The following is a 23,136-nucleotide window of genomic DNA, read 5'->3' on the forward strand; positions in this document are numbered from 1 at the left end:
TCTGATGACAAGAAAGCTAAAGTTTTAGGACTATCCTCTTTAATTATACGAAGTGATAAAATTAATGTTTACTTTATAACTACTGTTATACTAATATTAACATAAGCATTATCACCAAAACTTTACTGTGTGTTAGGAAAGATATTAGCATGTAAGCATATTCACTTCTTATCACATACCTCTAAAGGTGTTTCAATATATCCCCCATTTTAGAAATAGGGAATCTAAGCCACAGAGAGAAGTTCAGTAACTTATCCACTAAGTGAGTGTGGATGAATGAAAAAATAATGATTCCATCTAAGCAACCTGATTTATAAACTTGCTTACTTAACTCTGACTGATATCTGCATTTTCTTCCCAAGTCCACGTGCTTCCTTTATTCCCAGAGAAACCACTGTTGTTGCTGTTTACTCACTAAGTTGTATCTGACTCCATTGCGACCTCACGGATGGTCCTGTCCTTTATCTACAACTGTCTACAATAAGAGCTCCTGTCAAGGATTTGAGGAGGGTGGTTTATAAGAGAGACCAGGGCAAGACACAGGGGTAGAAGCCTCTTACGTTCTGTGTTTTTCTAGGTTAGGACTAAAGAGCTGTTAGTCATAGTGACATCTTAAAGGAGTTCCTAGTTAAAATCTGTATCTCCAGCCTCAATCTACAGGCTTTTCCTAAATAGACTAGGACAAAAAGAAAGGCAGAGACGAAAGAGATGGGGAGGTGGTGGGAGGAGTTCGGTAGAATGGATGCATTCAAAGAGGAACAAAGAGGAGCTAAAGGAGACATCAAGTGGATATTCAAGGAAGTGGAGTAGTTGTCTACAAAACGGGCACGATTGTGGTTAAAACTGGTGTGAGTTACGCAGAGTGATACTCATTTGGGGCCTGCTTCTCCTCGAACTCAGAATGACACTCCCATTCTTCTCTGTCAGGAAATTCCCAGGAACCCGTAGCTTCCCCTTCACTTTCCCATAATGGATTTTCCACTTCCCTTCATTATAACCTTTATTGTTAAGAATATTGATTGTTACCTCACAGCACATGTATGCTTATCTGAGGAAGGGTATAGCCACAGAAACTTGCCATGTACCTCTGTTCCCCAAGAGTCACATCGTTCATCTGCTGCCACAGCTTCTCTGATACTTGGGAGCCCCGTAACCACTCCAGCCCTGAACTTCACTGTCCACCTCAGACTTTAATCATTCTTTCCCTTCTGTGAGTTACCTAACTGGACAGTGGCTTCTCTCCATCTTCTTCTACTCAATTCTTTCATTATATATTATTTCTTAAAATGTTTCTTTGTTTCTATTGATTTATTTCTGGCTGCATTGGGTCTGAGTTGTGGCACATGGGATCCTGTGCTGCAGTGCGCATGCTTAGTCGCCCTGAGGCATATGGGATCTTTGTTCCCTGACTAAGGATCGAACCTGCAGCCCTTGCACTGGAAGGTGGACTCTTAACCCCTGGACCACCAGGAAAGTTCCTGCTTCCACTCAATTCTATACAAGGGAAGGATATTGATCTTAAAGAAACTCTAGCCCTGATTATGCCACAGGCAATACACAGAGAGATTACATCTTTTGAGTGAGATCCTGATATAAAATCTGAAGTCCTTATTAGTTCAATCAGGCTCTCCAAGAATATGCCAGCTTCATTTCAAGGGCCTTCCTTTAGGCACAGATCAATCTACCATGCCTGAACCGGGGACAAAAGGAAGGTCAGTAAACAAACTTATTGGTTGTGCAGTGAAGAAACACAGCTGCACCCAGCAGCAACTCACAGGACATGATTACCAGTTTTCTTGTTGTGGGGAGGAGAAGGGATGAAAGACAATATAAGCCAAATAAATAATTTAAAATTAAGCTATTATTCAAAGCCTAAGGTTAGGGCTGTATTAACAAGAACACGTGCAATTTATTCATCAATTTCTAAAGGTTATAGATATATTTTGAGCTAAGAGGTAGAGTACCATCACTTTTAATTCAATCCTTGTGTGTATGCATGTGTGTGTGAGTGCTAAGTCGCTTCAGTTGTATCTGACTATTTGGGACTTTATGGACTGTAGCTGGCCAGGCTCCTACACCCTAAATTTAAAAGAACAATTATGATTCCCATTTCATAGATGGGAAAACTGAAAGCAAGAGAGGGGAAATATTTTGCCTAGGGTTATATGGGCAAGATGAGGCCAACTCCACTAACTCCAGGACCTAAGATTTCTCTAAACAATGAGCTCCCTATAAAGATATGTTTTTCCTAAGTAGCCTGGGTTGGACAAAGCAAATTATTGTGGCAACTGGGCCTTTTGCCAGGGAGAAACATTCCTTAAGCGCTATCAAACTAGCGTGTTCCCTGGGAGATTTAACCATCATTAGTGAAAAGCTTCATTTGCAATATTGTGTGCAGCCCACTGTAGTGGGCTAGAGCAATGCATTATCGCTAACTCAAAGAGATTAATTTAATGGGCAATTATATGCTTCCTGCTTTACAAGACTTTCAGGTAACCAACAGTAGTCCACTTTCTGTAAATGTCAGCTGCCTGCTCTCAGGTACACGATGTCAGTGGGTTTCCCCACTCTCCATCCCACGTCACCACTTTCTCCGAGAAGGACACTCTAAAACTGGCACTCAACACCTCTGAAATGCCCCTGCAGAGACTGTATTTCCCTTACCATCCCCTCCCTGCCCTGGTTTCCTTTCTCTCTCTGACAGCTGTGCTTGTTACTACGTTGCTCTCATAGGTTCGTCTACACTACTCTGCCCAACCTAAATGAATCTCACGCTTCTTCTGACAAACCTTAGCTCAAATATCACCGATCACCAATAAAGACCAAACAGAAGAGCATTTCACCTCTTTCTGCCTTCCTTCACAACATTAAAACAATGTTTATAATATATATTAATTGCAATAAAATTAATGGTTCCATAGATGCTCAGCAATGCCATAACTCTGGTTTAAACACTAACCCAGGAGACTGAGGTCAGCTGGATATGTCAAGTTCTCTGTGAACTTCATTGAAAAACGTCCCCTTAAAGGCACTGTTTTCTGCTTTCTCATCTCTGTTCCTCAGTTTCCTAATCTCAAAAATGGGAATAGAATTCCAGTCTGAACAGTTCCAAAGCCTGACTTTGTCCACCAAGCCGTTTTCCTCCCTAAGGTTATAAGCGTTAGAATAGGAGGTTCTGAGTAAATGGAGGCTTGTTTTTTTCTCCACTGCACTCTTGTCCCTGTGCCAACCTTCTGCTTTGCAGAGAAGAACTATTTCATTGGCTTGCTTCAGGTAATGATATAGCAGTGTCAGAAGCTCAATTTAAGGAGGAGAAAGGAAGAAGAGAAGATACAGGAGAGGGTTCCTCCTGAAGAAGGCATCTAAGAACATGTAATCTGCAATTAAACAGCATTGATAGCAAACCTACCTCTGAACCCTTTGCTCTCCTTGAGATTCTGGGCAAGATACTTAACCTTCTGTCTGAATTTCCTTGACAGAAAAATGAATACAATAATGGTACCTATTTTCAAAGAATGACGTGAGAATTAGAAGCATCATGGGTATTACATAATACTTTTTCAGTGTTTAACTAGCTAAATTTACTTTAAGCCATCACCATCATGATACACAGCAGTTTCAAGCCTTAGGATAGTTTCAGGAGAGGGGGCTGCTGCTAGAGAAGCTACTTAGCACAGATGTGCTATACAAGCCTAATCTGCTGTTAGTACTTGGGCATCTAACTGCCAGCTCATGTAATGAGATGTGCCTGTTGATCATGATGGCAAGTTAGATCTATTACCACTGAAATACTTGGGAAATACACACAGTGAAGCATCTCAGCCTTGGTTAAGTGAATCTGACACGAGAGGATAAAGGATGACATCTCCATTCTCATTAAGAGATAACAGATGGACTTTCCTAAAATCCATTTTTTAGCTTAATTTCATTTGCTTAAATCTTTTGTCTGAAGAGATGGTGCTCTGAGAGTAATTTTAAATTGTTCTCCCTGGAATGAATATTTCTTTATCTTTATTAGAAGCTCCCCCTATGGGGTTCTATTGTCCTGGGTGGTTTTAAACATTCATCTCATACAAATACAATAAATCTCCCTTTAATATTTTTTTCCAGGACATGATCTGCGGCTTCAGAAGATAAACATTACATGATGTGCTCAATAATAAAACCAAGTCAAAATAAGTTTCTAAGCCATTTTCATAGTAATTCCAATTTTTCTTAAGTTCTCTGTGATCTTATTATTTTGAATTCTGTAACTTAATTTTACATTTAAAATGTCTAGACTTATGCCCACCTCAGCTAGAAGGCAGTGGCACCCCACTCCAGTACTCTTGCCTGGAAAATCCCATGGACGGAGGAAACTGGTAGGCTGCAGTCCATGGGGTCGCTAAGAGTCGGGCAGGACTGAGCGACTTCCCTTTCACTTTTCACTTTTATGTATTGGAGAAGGAAATGGCAACCCACTCCAGTATTCTTGCCTGGAGAATCCCAGGGACAGAGGAGCCTAGTGGGCTGCCATCTGTGGGGTTGCACAGAGTCAGACACGACTGAAGTAACTTAGCAGCAGCAGCAGCAGCTTATATTTTACAGCTAAAATTTACAGTTCTCTTTTATACTTCCAATCTTGTTGGTTTCCCTGGTAGCTCAGTCAGTGAAGAGTCTGACTGCAATGAAGGAGACCTGGGTTCGATCCCTGGGTCAGAAAGATCCCCTGGAGAAGGAAATGGCAACCAAGTATTCTTGCCTGGAGAATCCCATGGACAGAGGAGTCTGGCAGACTACAATCTAAGGGGTCACAGGAGTTGGACACAACTGAACGACTAAGCACACACTTGTTGGTTTTAAGACAGTTACATGCAAAAATTCAAAAAGAAATGTTTAGTTTTTCAATCTCTGAGCAAAAAAAAAAAAAAAAGATCAAAAGAAAGATGCAGTAAAAGATGAGATAACTCCCACTGATGTCAACAGAGTAAGGTGAGTTTGGGTTGTGTACTTTTAATTCTATAAGGTTCAAAGAAAAGCTTTGGGTTGCCATATGAACAGAACCATTTCCTGTTTGGTCTCTTTATGGAGCTAACTGTAAACTTAAGTCTGGGATATATTTCAGTGGTTTCTCTCAAGCCATAAAGGAAAAATTATCCGGTCTATATTTCAATCATTTGTAATCAATAGATGTCCACTGAAGCAGGTTTGTGGTCGCACCATCAACTGCTTTTATTCCCAGTACTCATCACCTTCTTCCTCACCTCTGTGTCATTCTTTATGGATATATCAGCAGATTTCAACCCATGTTTCATATTCAGGTGCCCCTAGAAAGAAAACTCCAAGAGGACCAGATGTTTTTTGCCTGCGTTTCGATCACTGCTATATCCCCAGTCACTAAAACAGTACTTGGCAAGAACCAAAGACTCAATAAATAATTACTGAGTGAACGAACAAATGAATGTCTTCCCTATTGGGCTTGGTATGCTTGTCACCCTAGAGTTAACAGCTCATTACCCTGGAGCATCTGCTTTTGTATCTGTCTTCCTTACTTGTTTGTGATTCCTTGCAAATGAGTTTTTTGTTTCTGGATTGCCCCTGAAATGTTTCCTAACCACCTGTTCTGGTCATTTCCTTTTACTCTACAGAATAGAGTACATGGAGTCTTTTGATTAGGGCCTTCTTGATGAATATGTAAGTGAAGGCAGACAACTCATAAAAAAGAAGTGTCTTAGATTTAGGCAAATTCAAGTAGGTTATTATGTTCAATATATGAGAAAATTATTTTAATGGTAATTATTGCCTGCATACTTTAACAGTAACTATGGTCATTTAGACTGGGGATCCGAGATCTAATGCCTGATGATCTAAGGCGGAGCTGACATAGTAGATGACCTACGTAGTAGCTTACGTACGTAGCTGACGTAATAGAAATAAAGGGCACAATAAATGTAATGAGCTTGAATTATCCCAAACCATTCCCCTTTACCCCCGATCCGTGGAAAATGTCTTCCATGAAGCCAGCCCCTGGTGCCAAAAAGGTTGGGGACCACTGCTTTAGAGCATTTTTATATAGCCTCAAGCCAATCTAAACAGATACAGTTTTTCTCAGAGGCTTAAGGGGACATACAGCTTCAACACTGTAAATTATAAATATTTCACATCTAGATGGGGTTAACATGGCTAAGAAATCAAAGCTACCAAATGAGATGCTCAATTTTCTTTATCCCTTAATGTTACAAGGGATAAACTACTAGCAGAGCAACATACTAGAGAAGAAAATGGTACTCCTAATAAGGAAAAGCACCAAAGTTTCCAAAGCGCTTCTTTTAAATCCCATATCAAGCTGTTTCTCTGCCTGCTTTGAGGTTGCCAAGAGAAACATTCTGCACTCTTGAATGGTCACTTTTCCACACAGTGGTTGTGTTTTATTTTTTGAATAAGACTCCACGGAAGACATTACCCCCACATCTCAAAGCAAGGAAAATCCAGGTCTTTCCTGAAGGTCTAGATTACTCTTCTTACAGACAAAATTATCATGAATCTCAGAGACACTGGCTGTGAAACCAGAGCAGATTTAGAGAGTGCAAAGAGCAGAGTTTAGGGCTCACATCCTTTACATATTTGTACCCATGAATCTTTTTTATTGTGAACTTTTGTTGCCTTATTCAGATTCCTTCTATCCCAGTTCCCTCAAGAATGTACTGTCATCTCCCTTGAACGTGTATAAACTGTGAAGTCTTTCATCTCCTTTACAGAAAGGAATATTCAGATAACATGCAGAATGTCTTTTGCTTGGAAATAAAATGAACATCATATCTCCTTTGCAAAGGGGATTTAATCTGTACGATTAAAAAACAAAAACAAAACTGGTGAGGCAAAGTGCAAGTTCTCCTAGACAGGAGAGCACTAAATTTCACGAAAGAGCTATTGTTTAGAGACTCCATTGTAGTGTCAGTAAGTGAGATCTGAGAAGCTGCGCTCATTAAAAATTGGCAGAAAGACTAACATATGTTATTTTAACAACCCTGGAACCTCCCCTGAAAAAAAAATAAGTCTTACATTTTCACATGTAATTTAGGAAGAATTTTATATTGAAGATGTAATTTTAAATAGTCTGTGATTACTGTGTAAAACACATTAATTCTAAAAAAAAAACAAACTATAATCTCATCTCCCCAAAATGATATGTATTGATACCGTAAATTTTCTTTCTATAATTTCTGCATTTATATGTGTATGTGTATATGCATAGCTTAAATGTGTGAGCAATAGTTTCTATATTGTATATAATATAAATGTTAGTGTCCATTTAAACTATGATCTATAGTTCTTAAATTCTACTTTTACCTACCCTTTTATGCTAAATCTTTCCCATATTTTAATATGCAAAACATTGTTTTTAATGGCTGAATAATGGGTATAAAGATACAGGAATACTTGGATGTAAAAATGTTTCCTTCCCACATATATTGCAACCTTTTGGTAATTTACCACAGCGTAAGTTATTTCATGTTGAGATGAAGCATTCCAAGTCTCCTTGGAAACAAAAGTTCTAATGCCAAAATATCTAAAAGAAACAGGACCACTTCTTGTATGATCCCTAGGCATAAACTGCACACAGGCACACAAGGAAGAAATGAACAAACCCAGACACTTACTGATTTCGGTAGCAATGATTGTTATGTTGTGCCACACACTTAATTCTCTGTCCAGTGGTGTTGCAAGCGTTATCTTCCCATCATCAGCATTAATGTTGAATTGTCTCTCCAGGTCAGTGTGCCGGTCGATGGAAAACCTGCAAAACAGACACATCTGTAATCTACTTCAAAGTTTATATGATCCATACATTCCACAGCAGACCTTTAGTAATCCTTAGAGAGCCACAGTTGTGAAGCGAAATGAATTGGTAAACTCAATGGCATCCTAATTTGTAAAACAAAACGACTGAATGAGGCACAAGAAACTTAATAATTATTGCCCAAGGAGTCATTAGCTACATATGCAACATGGAGGTCATAAACTGCCATCAGTTTCAATAGGTAACATCTTCAAAAATGGCTGCTGGTGAAGAGTTAATTGGACAATCCATCACTTTTATTGGACAGCTTATGATAATTAGCAGTTGCCACAAAATACCATATAAAACAATGAACTCAAATCCAAAGGAGGATGGTGCTAGACAGCAAATTATTTATGGTAGGTCCAAGGAAATGTGTGTTTGTGTTAAACTTAGATTTGACTGCACAAAAGGTATGTGTTTTTGTTGCTGTTGGTTTGTTTTGTTATCATTTTAAGTAAGGTATATATTTAGGTTTCCTATTCATCTCTGTCCATAGAAATCAGATGCTTTCTGATTCTCTGGTAAATAATTTTTTAAAATTGGTCTAGATATTTTAGCAGATTTAAAACTTTAATGGGCAGGTTAGTAGTTCTGTTGAGAAAACTTTTGGATAAGGCAGACATTAAGATGCTCTATGTCTATACCCAAGTGCTTCTCGGGAACACTAAGTAACAAGATCATACAGGAATTACTTTTTTTTACCACATTTACTAATATCTTAAGAAACACAAGGCATGATTAGAAAAACTGGCATGATTGGAAAAACTTTATTCCACAAATAAGCAGTGGAATAAAGTAAAACAGAATGAAATGGAGGTTCAAATAAGGATTGTGTGTGTATGCTAAGTCACTTCAGTCATGTCTGACTCTTTGCGACCCTATAGACTATAGCCTTTGACTGTGTGGATCACAAGAAACTGTGGAAAATTCTGAAAGAGACGGAATACCAGACCACCTGACCTGCCTCTTGAGAAATTTGTATGCAGGTCAGGAAGCAACAGTTAGAACTGGACATGGAACAACAGACTGGTTCCAAATAGGAAAAGGAGAACGTCAAGGCTGTATATTGTCACCCTGCTTATTTAACTTCTATGCAGAGTACATCATGAGAAACGCTGGGCTGGAAGAAGCATGAGCTGGAATCAAGATTGCTGGGAGAAATATCAATAACCTCAGATATGCAGATGACACCACCCTTATGGCAGAAAGTGAAGAGGAACTAAAAAGCCTCTTGATGAAAGTGAAAGTGGAGGGTGAAAAAGTTGGCTTAAAGCTTAACATTCAGAAAACAAAGATCATGGCATCTGGTTCCTCATTTCATCCCAGCATATCCCATGCTTCTTCCAGCCCAGCGTTTCTCATGATGTACTCTGCATAGAAGTTAAATAAGCAGGGTGACAATATACAGCCTTGACGTTCTCCTTTTCCTATTTGGAACCAGTCTGTTGTTCCATGTCCAGTTCTAACTGTTGCTTCCTGACCTGCATACAAATTTCTCAAGAGGCAGGTCAGGTGGTCTGGTATTCCCGTCTCTTTCAGAATTTCAGGGAAACAGTGGAAACAGTGTCAGACTTTATTTTGGGGGGCTCCAAAATCACTGCAGATGGTGATTGCAGCCATGAAATTAAAAGATGCTTACTCCTTGGAAGAAAAGTTATGACCAACCTAGATAGCATATTGAAAAGCAGAGACATTACTTTGCCAACTAAGGTCCATCTAGTCAAGGCTATGGTTTTTCCAGTGGTCATGTATGGATGTGAGAGTTGGACTGTGAAGAAAGCTGAGTGCTGAAGAATTGATGCTTTTGAACTGTGGTGTTGGAGAAGACTCTTGAGAGTCCCTTGGACTGCAAGGAGATCCAACCAGTCCATTCTGAAGGAGATCAGCCCTGGGATTTCTTTGGAAGGAATGATGCTAAAGCTGAAACTCCAGTACTTTGGCCACCTCATGCGAAGAGTTGACTCATTGGAAAAGACTCTGATGCTTGGAGGGATTGGGGGCAGGAGGAGAAGGGGACGACAGAGGATGAGATGGCTGGATGGCATCACTGACTCAATGGATGTGAGTCTGAGTGAACTCCAGGTGTTGGTGATGGACAGGGAGACCTGGCGTGCTGCAATTCATGGGGTCGAAAAGAGTCGGACACGACTGAGGGACTGAACTGAACTGAACTGAGACTAGGCCCCCTAGGCTCCTCTGTCCATGGAATTCTCCAGGCAAGAATACTGGAGTGGGTTGCCACGCCCTTCTCCACAGGATCTTCATGACCCAGGGATCAAGCCCGTGTCTCTTACGTCTCCTGCATTGGCAGGCAGGTTCTTTACCACTAGTGCCACCTGGGAAACCCTCAAAGAACTCCCCCAAATTTTTATGTTAAAACCCTAATTCCTAATGTGTGATAGCATTTGGAAATAAGGCCTTTAGGAGGTAATTAGGGTTAGAATAAGTCATTAGAATAGGGCTCTCCTGTGGGATTAATGATCTTATTTAAAAAAAAAAAAGAAGAAGAAGGGGACATAGGCTGTCTCTTTTCTGCTCTCTGCCAAGGAGGATTCAAGAAGACAACCATACCAGAAAATGTGCCCTCACCATACAGTGGATCTGCTGGTACCTTGATCTTGGACTTCCCAGCCCCCAGAAACTGTGAGAAACAGATTTTTGGTGTTTAATCCACCCCATCTAGGATACTCTGTATCTAAGAAGCCCAAACTAAGACCAAGGTCACGTGCAATCCCATCTAGGAGGCAGGACTGAGGAAACCTTTCATGGTTTAGGGAAACTCCTAAGAACTATACATGAAATCTGTTTATTGGTACCCATTAACACTAAATACGAAACATGCTCCATGGCTATTTGCAGCTAAGCGTATTTTCCTTTTCTATGGTTTTTATGAACATTTATTATATCATCAAGAATAAAACTATGCTATTATAAGAAAAAAAATAAAATTTCCCATAATTTTGTATCTGTAGGTTTGTACTGTTAACATTTTAGTGGATTTCATTGCAAACATATAAACAGGTACTTTATGCTTATCTATCTATGCATATATACTTATTTGTATCTATATCTAACTCCAGGAAATAGTGAAAGACAGGGAAGCCTGACATGCTGCAGTTCATGGGGTCGCAAAGAATCGGACACAACCTAGCAACTGAATAACAACAACAACAACAAAGGGGGATGGGTAAATGGATGGATAGCAGACAGACAGACATATAGGGATATGGATAACTCCTTGCTCCTCTTAGCTGTATCTTCTCATTAGAAATGGCACGCATGCTCCTTATCAGTTCAGTTCAGTCGCTCAGCCATGCCCGACTCACTGCGACTCCTTATACCAGATGCAGATATTAAGAAAAAAGACATTCCTGTAAATCCTCTACACCAATCACAAGCATCATTAGACATTCTGGAATAATATTAAAAAGTACTTAATTTTATTGAAAGGATCTTCTTCCCTGTAGCTCAGACGGTAAAGAATCCGCTTGCGATCCAGGAGACCCAGGTTCAATCCCTGGGTCGGGAAGATCCCCTGGAGAAGAGAATGGCAACCCACTCCAGTATTCTTGCCTGGAGAATCCCATGGACAGAGAAGCCTGGCAGGCTACAGTCCATGGGGTCACAAAGAGTCAGACATGACTGAGCTACTAACACTACTACTACTAATTTTATTGACAACAGTATGTTGCTAAATTCCTTGATAAAACCATGTACTAAGAGATCATAACTCCAGGTATAATAAAGACTTGCTGCTGCTGCTGATGCTAAGTCACTTCAGTTGTGTCCGACTCTGTGCGACCCCACAGACGGCAGACCACCAGGCTCCCCCGTCCCTGGGATTCTCCAGGCAAGCACTGGAGTGGGTTGCCATTTCCTAATAAAGACTTAGATATAAAGAAAATAAATACACTGACTTGCATCTATACACCAGGAATTTATAAAACAATCCCTTGCCTAACCCCCAGGATAATTAGAGAAATTCAGAATGGATTTAAGAACCTAGAGACATAGCTGAATTAACAATGCTTGCAAAATAATCCTGAACATGAGGAAGTAAGTGTTCACTGCAAAACATCTGAATCTGTTGTATTACTGAAAAAAAGACTAAAAATCATTATCCTGGGGAACAATGATTGTTGATTAGACCAATGAGGTTCCACGTTTAACTGTAAAATAATAGGCATGTGTTTTGCTCCAGATATCATGAACACTCTGTTAAAAGATCTAAGTGATGTCCAGAGGATTAATTATCACTATCTGCATCATATTCATAAATAAACTTTGCATGCACTGCTGGGTTCTAATAATTTTATTATCACACTGCTGATATTTCACACATTCATGCATCTGCCAATTTCCCAGAGGCCACAGAAAACGAGGTTGGAAACACACTCCATGGCTATTTGACTGCTGTCCAGTAAATGCCTAGAACTTCTGGCCTAGAAGAAGCGCTGGGAACAATGACAGTTTTGGAAGCTGTTTGTGTAATCCCTTATTTAAAACTGTACCATGCAACCTTGACATTGGGATAAATTATATCTCTATTATTTATATATTGTTGTTTCTAGGATAATTAATAAATACCCCGAGCCTCAGTTTCTTCACTGGCCAAATATAATACTCAAATCACAGGTCTGGTTGTGAAGATTAAAAATGAAACATAAATCAGTCTTTGGTAATTAGTAAGTGCTGAAGATATGTTCATCATCACCACATCACGATAATAACATCATGTCCCATTAAATGAAGCTTCATAAATTTTCCTACTCGGAAGGTGGTGGAGAAGGCCCCTTTCTTACCAGTTTATAAATAGCATAAATGTGGAAAAAACATTTGGGTGTTATTTAACTCCCATAACTCTAAAAGAGACAGGGATATTTTTCTCATTTTTTAAAGATCAGCTCATGACGGACTTTATGAGGTGAGTCATAAGAATTTATAAAATACAGCCTTTTAGTAAGATCAGAGGTAAGATTGTCATAACATTACAAGATAACACAATGGGAGGAACTTGATGGGGGGAAAAAAAAAAAACAGCTTAAAATTCAGTTTAAAGTCTACCTCGACTGTATAAAGAAGCCTCTTGCTCCCTTTGTACACATTTTGCATATTTTATAGCCTAGTAGACTTCATGGTAAAGGCTGCCCAGAACTGCTAAATAGTTCAAAAATTCAGACTTGGCACAGTCAATAAGCACGCATTAAACACCAAATGTATACCAGGCACAGTGCTAGATGCCTCTTTCTTTTTGCATCTTTCTCTCTTTGGTGTCTTATAAAATGAATAAAAGAAAAATCACAGGTGTGATTTCATCGTGTTATTAATCATTTTGTGCCTTTGTTACCTAATCTGTTAAATGGGAATTAGAATAGGTTTTGTGAGATGTAGACGAGGTAATACCTATAGAGCACTTATTGCAGTGCCTGGCACATATAATAATAAATATCTATTGAAAATCTCTAATGTTGTCATTACTCATCTGGAAACAGTAGGTTTCTACTAATGAATCCCAGGCCTCTCTTCACGTTTAAGCCAGCCTTCCTGTTACTCCTTGATTCTCTTTCCCTATACCAATTCATCTGGGTTCTCATACCCCTGGAAGCAGAAGCATGGAGGGTATCACTTTAAGTGACAAACTAAAGCCAAGGAGAAGGAGCATGTGGAGAGGCTCTTACTTGTACTTCTAGCATCATTTTAGCGTCCATTTTTCTGCCACCTTTTCTGACCAAATCTCCATCCCATGAACTGACTCTTCCAAGTTCAAAGCATTATTGGACACATTCACTTTTTATTCATGTTGAATAACATATGAGTGTTTGTTATCATAGTTGTGTTAAAATGTACTTAATTTTAACTATGATAACAAACACTCATATGGAGAAGAAAATGGCAACCCAGTCCAGTGTTCTTGCCTGGAGAATCCCAGGGACGGGGGAGCCTGGTGGGCTGCCGTCTATGGGGTCACACAGAGTCACACAACTGAAGCGACTTAGCAGCAGCAGCATTCTTGCCTGGAGAATCCCATGGAGAAGTCTGGTGGGCTACAGTCCATAGGGAGGGCAGAGAGTCAGACACGACGGAAGCGACTGAGCACATGTGCGTGCACACTCAGTTACAAGACTTGGATACAGACTGTTTTCTTACACCAATTAACAGAGAATAATTTCAAAGAGAAACAGGGTGGATTAAATTAACTGCAAACCCGAAGGAAAGACTTAATTTTTTAGAATCCCATGTACCAGGCAAGTTCTTCAGATGTCATGATTTTGCATAGATGTCTCAGAACTAGAAGTAAGCCACACTGTTTTCTAGGATTCCCAGTATCTATCTGAATAGCAGCAGATAAAGTGGAAGAAACAGAAACCAGATAACCTTCAGTGGAATCTCACCGGTGAGATCTCACTGAAACAATGTAATTGGTCATAATCTCATAGGCTCATCTATAAATAGGAGAAAGGATCTATTAATATTTCACAAAATGGTTCTCTGCAATAAATGAATGGATACATGACTCAGATACAGCAAAGTAATTGGTTAATTAATAGGCGATTCTTTAAGCCCAGAATGACTGAAAATGAATAATTAGAAATAGAAAGATATAAATAAAATCGACCATTCACATCCTTTAGTAGTTTCCCAAGTGATACTAGAAAAATATTCCAAATCTGTCATGTGCATGAGTGCCTGCTAAGTCGTGTCTGACTCTGTGCAACTCTGTGGACGGCAGCCTGCCAGGCTCCTCCATCCATGGGGTTCTCCATGTAAGAATCCTGGAGTGTGTTGCCATGTCATCCTCCAGGGGATCTTCCTGACCCAGGAATCCTACCCACATCTCTTACATCCCCAGCATTGGCAGGAAGGTTCCTTACCACAAGCACTACTTGGGAAGCCCAATCTCTTCATAGTGTTAGTCTATATCAGCCATCACCTTTTTCAAAACAGACTCTGAGCTGAAGAAGCTACTGGGTTTCTTTGCTTAGTGCTCATCCACAAGGAGCCTTTGGGACCTGACCCAAGTCTTCACTGATCTTCTCTTCCTTAAGGTTGTCCTCCCTATTATTCTACAATTAAGCATTTGCTGGACTTTTGCTCTTTAAAACAGGAAGAGATTGTTTGATTCTTATAACATCACATTGGTTGGAATTTTGTACTACAGTTATTCCATAACTCTCTGTTGGAAAGATGCACAAGCTTTCATTGAGCGTGGGTTGTTATTATGTAGGAAACATGGTGCTAAAGAAGTATGAGGAAAGGAGTAAATGGGATAAGAACAGAAGAAAAAAAGAAGAGTGAATTTGGTTCCCACTGTATCTACAGAAAAGTTCAATGTCTTCTAATTTGCATCTTAAAAGTCATAGGGTTTGTATCTCCGGTATTGAAGTCATTTTAATTTCTTTTTTTATTCACAAAAATGTTATTATTAACATAGTTGTTAAATTATATAAATTCTGTGCTGACTCGAACATTTCTCAGAATATTTTCAGGGTTTTAAAAATCATCAGTTTAAAAAATTAATTTATTTATTTTCAGTTCAGTTCAGTTCAGTTGCTCAGTCATGTCCAACTCTTTTTGACCCCATGAATTGCAGCACACCAGGCCTCCCTGTCCATCACCAACTCCCGGAGTTCACCCAGACTCAAGTCCATCGAGTCCATGGTGCCATCCAGCCATTGCATCCTCTGTTGTCCCCTTTTCCTCCTGCCCCCAATCCCTCCCAGCATCAGAGTCTTTTCCAATGAGTCAACTCTTCACATGAGGTGGCCAAAGTACTGGAGTTTCAGCTCCAGCATCATTCCCTCCAAAGAACACCCAGGGCTGATCTCCTTTAGAATGGACTGGTTGGATATCCTTGCAGTCCAGGGACTCTCAAGAGTCTTCTCCAACACCACAGTTCAAAAGCATCAATTCTTCAGGGCTCAGCTTTCTTCACAGTCCAACTCTCACATCCGTACATGACCACTGGAAAAACCATAGCTTTGACTAGACGGACCTTTGTTGGCAAAGTAATGTCTCTGCTTTTCAATTTGCTATCTAGGTTGACATAACTTTTCTTCCAAGCAGTAAGTGTCTTTTAATTTCATGGCTGCAGTCACGATCTGCAGTGATTTTGGAGCCCCAAAAAATAAAGTCTGACACTGTTCCCACTGTTTCCCCATCTATTTCCCACGAAGTGATGGAACCAGATGCCATGATCTTTGTTTTCTGAATATTGAGCTTTAAGCCAAATTTTTCAGTCTCCTCTTTCACTTTCATCAAGAGGCTTTTTAGTTCCTCTTCACTTTCTGCCATTAGGGTGGTGTCATCTGCATATCTGAGGTTATTGATATTTCTCCCGGCAATCTTGATTCCAGCTTGTGCTTCTTCTAGCCCAGCATTTCTCATGAGGTACTCTGCATATAAGTTAAATAAGCAGGGTGACAATATACAGCCTTGACATACTCCTTTTCCTATTTGGAACCAGTCTGTTGTTCCATGTCCAGTTCTAACTGTTGCTTCCTGACCTGCATACTGGTTTCTCAAGAAGCAGTGAGGTGATCTGGTATTCCCATCTCTTTCAGAATTTTCCACAGTTTATTGTGATCCACACAGTCAAAGGCTTTGGCATAGTCAATAAAGCAGAAATAGATTGGAGGCTAATTACTTTAAAATTGTTGTGGTTTTTGCCATACATCAACATGAATCAGCCATGGGTGTTCATGTGTCCCATCATCCTGAACCCTGAAGGCTTCATTTTAATATCTTGAAAATACACATATGTTTGATTTGCTGTTCTTTTACAGATTTACTTAAGATGCGTTTGAGACAACAGAACTCATTCAAAGAGACTAGAATATATTTTGGAGAGTCATCTTTTTGCCACAATAAGAAGAACGATTTTAACACAGTAGGGCATGGTATGTGAGAAAACAGGCTTCTTGGACCATGTTATTAATAACATCGATCCTAATGATGGCAATTTTGCAAACAGACATTCTCATTCTATAACAATGAAGATGGTTTAGAAACTGCATCACCCATGATAATCAATATTCAACTTTCCCTATTTCAACTTTCCCATTCTATTCCAACAACTATCCTGGTTTGCTTCAATCTTGCTGCTGCTGCTGCTGCTAAGTTGCTTCAATCGTGTCCAACTCTATGCGACCCCATAGATGGTAGCCCACCAGGCTCCCCCATCCCTGGGACTCCCCACGCAAGAACACTGGAGTGGGTTGCCATTTCCTTCTCCAATGCATGAAAGTGAAAAGTGAAAGTGAAGTCGCTCATTCGTGTCCGACTCTTAGCGACCCCATGGACTACAGCCCACCAGGCTCCTCCATCCATGGGATTTTCCAGGCAAGAGTATTGGAGTGGGGTGCCATTGCCTTCTCCACTAATATTCCTCTAACTTGTAGTAGTATGTCTTAGAAATGAATGCTAACAACTTCATCATTGTACTTTGTGAAGTAAAGGCTATGGATGTGAGGAAATTCCTACCTAGATGCTTAGCACTTTGTTGGGGATCTAATTTAACCTACTGGGCTCTGACCATGAGCACAAACTTTGTCACCAGTTCACTCAATCAAGAGTAGTTTGCAGAGGTCAGAAGTTAATATTAGAAGATATCACTATTGCAGTGATTGAGACTAGGTCAAAATGGGCAACTGGATATTATTATATTGGAAAATAGCACCCTTTCTGCATTGCTGCAATATACAACTTTTACCTGAATCATAGTGAAGTCGCTCAGTCATGCCCGACTCTTTGCGACCCCATGGATAGTAGCCTGCACCAAGCTCCTCCGTCCATGGGATTTTTCAAGGCAAGAAGTACTGGAGTGGGTTGCCATTTCCTTCTCCAACCTGAATCATATGTTTACTCAATTATCACAGCCTAACTATTTACATTTCATACCAATATTTGGCACAAAATCCTGTATCTTGTTTGTGTGTGTGTAAGACAGATTTTACCATCAACATATAAATATTATATGTATATATACATTCATTCATTTGTTCATTTAAAGCATCTCCTACTCCCTCTTCCCAATCTTGCCCCATATGACACACCTACAGAGACCCTCTGTCCCTACTGAATTTCTGTTTCTTGTTTGCAATAAAGAACATCAAACTCTGATAATATCAAGAGTATTTTAAGGATGATCAGCACCAAGTTTTCAATATCAAGGAGTCTTTTTCACTCCCAGTGACTTGTGTCAGAAAGTAAGAATGTAAATTAAAGTCTGGAATGTGCACGAGAAGCTACACCAGTTATCTTAATAATCAGGTAAAGATAAATAATTTTCTCTCAAAAGTTACTCTGGACTATATTATTACTAATACAGTATTTGTGAAATACCTGATGAATTTTCAAGAGAAAGACCCTTTTCTTCCTAATGTCTCCTCTAGGCCAATTTATAGATCTATCCTTAGTTTCTTCATCTGAAAAATGAGAACAATAGACTACCTTTTTTTTTTTTTTCCTAATTTTATTTTATTTTTAAACTTTACATAATTGTATTAGTTTTGCCAAATATCAAAATGAATCCGCCACAGGTATACATGTGTTCCCCATCCCGAACCCTCCTCCCTCCTCCCTCCCCATACCATCCCTCTGGGCCGTCCCAGTGCACCAGCCCCAAGCATCCAGCATCGTGCATCGAACCTGGACTGGCAACTCGTTTCCTACATGATATTTTACATGTTTCATTGCCATTCTCCCAAATCTTCCCACCCTCTCCCTCTCCCACAGAGTCCATAAGACTGTTCTATACATCAGTGTCTCTTTTGCTGTCTCGTACACCGGGTTATTGTTACCATCTTTCTAAATTCCATATATATGCGTTAGTATACTGTATTTATGTTTTTCCTTCTGGCTTACTTCACTCTGTATAATAGGCTCCAGTTTCATCCACCTCATTAGAACTGATTCAAATGTATTCTTTTTAATGGCTGAGTAATACTCCATTGTGTATATGTACCACTGCTTTCTTATCCATTCATCTGCTGATGGACATCTAGGTTGCTTCCATGTCCTGGCTATTATAAACAGTGCTGCGATGAACATTGGGGTACACGTGTCTCTTTCCCTTCTGGTTTCCTCAGTGTGTATGCCCAGCAGTGGGATTGCTGGATCATAAGGCAGTTCTATTTCCAGTTTTTTAAGGAATCTCCACACTGTTCTCCATAGTGGCTGTACTAGTTTGCATTCCCACCAACAGTGTAAGAGGGTTCCCTTTTCTCCACACCCTCTCCAGCATTTATTATTTGTAGACTTTTGGGTCGCAGCCATTCTGACTGGTGTGAAATGGTACCTCATAGTGGTTTTGATTTGCATTTCTCTGATAATGAGTGATGTTGAGCATCTTTTCATGTGTTTGTTAGCCATCTGTATGTCTTCTTTGGAGAAATGTCTATTTAGTTCTTTGGCCCATTTTTTGATTGGGTCGTGTATTTTTCTGGAGTTGAGCTGTAGGAGTTGCTTGTATATTTTTGAGATTAGTTGTTTGTCGGTTGCTTCATTTGCTATTATTTTCTCCCATTCTGAAGGCTGTCTTTTCACCTTGCTAATAGTTTCCTTTGATGTGCAGAAGCTTTTAAGGTTAATTAGGTCCCATTTGTTTATTTTTGCTTTTATTTCCAATATTCTGGGAGGTGGGTCATAGAGGATCCTGCTGTGATGTATGTCGGAGAGTGTTTTGCCTATGTTCTCCTCTAGGAGTTTTATAGTTTCTGGTCTTACGTTTAGATCTTTAATCCATTTTGAGTTTATTTTTGTGTATTGTGTTAGAAAGTGGTCCAGTTTCATTCTTTTACAAGTGGTTGACCAGATTTCCCAGCACCACTTGTTAAAGAGATTGTCTTTAATCCATTGTATATTCTTGCCTCCTTTGTCAAAGATAAGGTGTCCATAAGTGCGTGGATTTATCTCTGGGCTTTCTATTTTATTCCATTGATCAATATTTCTGTCTTTGTGCCAGTACCATACTGTCTTGATAACTGTGGCTTTGTAGTAGAGCCTGAAGTCAGGTAGGTTGATTCCTCCAGTTCCATTCTTCTTTCTCAAGATCGCTTTGGCTATTCGAGGTTTTTTGTATTTCCATACAAATTGTGAAATTATTTGTTCTAGCTCTGTGAAGAATACTGTTGGTAGCTTGATAGGGATTGCGTTGAATCTATAAATTGCTTTGGGTAGTATACTCATTTTCACTATATTGATTCTTCCAATCCATGAACATGGTATATTTCTCCATCTATTAGTGTCCTCTTTGATTTCTTTCACCAGTGTTTTATAGTTTTCTATATATAGGTCTTTAGTTTCTTTAGGTAGATATATTCCTAAGTATTTTATTCTTTCCGTTGCAATGGTGAATGGAATTGTTTCCTTAATTTCTCTTTCTGTTTTCTCATTATTAGTGTATAGGAATGCAAGGGATTTCTGTGTGTTGATTTTATATCCTGCAACTTTACTATAGTCATTGATTATTTCTAGTAATTTTCTGGTGGACTCTTTAGGGTTTTCTATGTAGAGGATCATGTCATCTGCAAATAGTGACAGTTTTACTTTTTCTTTTCCAATTTGGATTCCTTTTATTTCTTTTTCTGCTCTGATTGCTGTGGCCAAAACTTCCAAAACTATGTTGAATAGTAATGGTGAAAGTGGGCACCCTTGTCTTGTTCCTGACTTTAGAGGAAATGCTTTCAATTTTTCACCATTGAGGATAATATTTGCTGTGGGTTTGTCATATATAGCTTTTATTATGTTGAGGTATGTTCCTTCTATTCCTGCTTTCTGGAGAGTTTTTATCATAAATGGATGTTGAATTTTGTCAAAGGCTTTCTCTGCATCTATTGAGATAATCATATGGTTTTTATTTTTCAATTTGTTAATGTGGTGTATTACATTGATTGATTTGCGGATATTGAAGAATCCTTGCATCCCTGGGATAAAGCCCACTTGATCATGGTGTATGATCTTTTTAATGTGTTGTTGGATTCTGATTGCTAGAATTTTGTTAAGGATTTTTGCATCTATGTTCATCAGTGATATTGGCCTGTAGTTTTCTTTTTTTGTGGCATCTTTGTCAGGTTTTGGTATTAGGGTGATGGTGGCCTCATAGAATGAGTTTGGAAGTTTACCTTCCTCTGCAATTTTCTGGAAGAGATTGAGCAGGATAGGTGTTAGCTCTTCTCTAAATTTTTGGTAGAATTCAGCTGTGAAGCCGTCTGGACCTGGGCTTTTGTTTGCTGGAAGATTTTTGATTACAGTTTCAATTTCCATGCTTGTGATGGGTCTGTTAAGATTTTCTATTTCTTCCTGGTCCAGTTTTGGAAAGTTGTACTTTTCTAAGAATTTGTCCATTTCTTCCACGTTGTCCATTTTATTGGCATATAATTGTTGATAGTAGTCTCTTATGATCCTTTGTATTTCTGTGTTGTCTGTTGTGATCTCTCCATTTTCGTTTCTAATTTTGTTGATTTGATTTTTCTCCCTTTGTTTCTTGATGAGTCTGGCTAATGGTTTGTCAATTTTATTTATCCTTTCAAAGAACCAGCTTTTGGTTTTGTTGATTTTTGCTATGGTCTCTTTTGTTTCTTTTGCATTTATTTCTGCTCTAATTTTTAAGATTTCTTTCCTTCTACTAACCCTGGGGTTCTTCATTTCTTCCTTTTCTAGTTGCTTTAGGTGTAGAGTTAGGTTATTTATTTGACTTTTTTCTTGTTTCTTGAGGTGTGCCTGTATTGCTATGAACTTTCCCCTTAGGACTGCTTTTACCGTGTCCCACAGGTTTTGGGTTGTTATGTTTTCATTTTCATTCGTTTCTATGCAAATTTTGATTTCTTTTTTGATTTCTTCTGTGATTTGTTGGTTATTCAGCAGTGTGTTGTTCAGCCTCCATATGTTGGAATTTTTAATAGTTTTTCTCCTGTACTTGAGATCTAATCTTACTGCATTGTGGTCAGAAAAAATGCTTGGAATGATTTCTATTTTTTTGAATTTACCAAGGCTAGCTTTATGGCCCAGGATGTGATCTATCCTGGAGAAGGTTCCATGTGCGCTTGAGAAAAAGGTGAAATTCATTGTTTTGGGATAAAATGTCCTATAGATATCAATTAGGTCTAACTGGTCTATTGTATCATTTAAAGTTTGTGTTTCCTTGTTAATTTTCTGTTTAGTTGATCTATCCATAGGTATAAGTGGGGTATTAAAGTCTCCCACTATTATTGTGTTATTGTTAATTTCTCCTTTCATACTTGTTAGTATTTGTCTTACGTACTGTGGTGCTCCAGTGGTGGGTGCATATATATTTATAATTGTTATATCTTCTTCTTGGATTGATCCTTTGATCATTATGTAGTGACCTTCTTTGTCTCTTTTCACAGCCTTTGTTTTAAAGTCTATTTTATCTGATATGAGTATTGCTACTCCTGCTTTCTTTTGGTCCCTATTTGCATGGAAAATCTTTTTCCAGCCCTTCACTTTCAGTCTGTATGTGTCCCCTGTTTTGAGGTGGGTCTCCTGTAGACAACATATGTAGGGGTCTTGTTTTTGTATCCATTCAGCCAGTCTTTGCCTTTTGGTTGGGGCATTCAACCCATTTACGTTTAAGGTAATTACTGATAAGTATGATCCCGTTGCCATTTACTTTATTGTTTTGGGTTCGAGTTTATACCCGTTTTTGTGTTTCCTGTCTAGAGAATATCCTTTAGTATTTGTTGGAGAGCTGGTTTGGTGGTGCAGAATTCTCTCAGCTTTTGCTTGTCTGAAAAGCTTTTGATTTCTCCTTCACACTTGAATGAAATCCTTGCTGGGTACAATAATCTGGGCTGTAGGTTATTTTCTTTCATCATTTTAAGTATGTCTTGCCATTCCCTCCTGGCTTGAAGAGTTTCTATTGAAAGATCAGCTGTTATCCTTATGGGAATTCCCTTGTGTGTTATTTGTTGTTTTTCCCTTGCTGCTTTTAATATTTGTTCTTTGTGTTTGATCTTTGTTAATTTGATTAATATGTGTCTTGGGGTGTTTCGCCTTGGGTTTATCCTGTTTGGGACTCTCTGGATTTCTTGGACTTGGGTGATTATTTCCTTCCCCATTTTAGGGAAGTTTTCAACTATTATCTCCTCAAGTATTTTCTCATGGTCTTTCTTTTTGTCTTCTTCTTCTGGAACCCCTATGATTCGAATGTTGTAGCGTTTAATATTGTCCTGGAGGTTTCTGAGATTGTCCTCATTTCTTTTAATTCGTTTTTCTTTTATCCTCTCTGATTCATTTATTTCTACCATTCTATCTTCTAATTCACTAATCCTGTCTTCTGCCTCTGTTATTCTACT

At 39.0% G+C, this 23,136-nt stretch overlaps 1 protein-coding gene across 4 annotated transcripts in view; it reads right to left on the minus strand.

The window, feature by feature from the left end:
* Window positions 1–23,136, minus strand: part of CDH8 (cadherin 8) — a 407,409-nt gene that overhangs the window by 123,167 nt on the left and 261,106 nt on the right. The window contains exon 8 of one of the 4 annotated variants that reach the window (XM_061387406.1): window positions 7,641–7,777. In XM_061387406.1, coding sequence (XP_061243390.1) covers window positions 7,641–7,777 — 137 coding nt within the window. Of the gene's footprint in view, window positions 1–179; window positions 300–327; window positions 435–7,640; window positions 7,778–23,136 lie in introns of those variants that run through there. The other 3 variants (XM_061387408.1, XM_061387407.1, XM_061387409.1) reach the window with 3 other exon arrangements.

The sequence above is a fragment of the Bos javanicus genome, chromosome 18, assembly GCF_032452875.1.
Source record: "Bos javanicus breed banteng chromosome 18, ARS-OSU_banteng_1.0, whole genome shotgun sequence".
Lineage (NCBI taxonomy): Eukaryota > Metazoa > Chordata > Mammalia > Artiodactyla > Bovidae > Bos > Bos javanicus.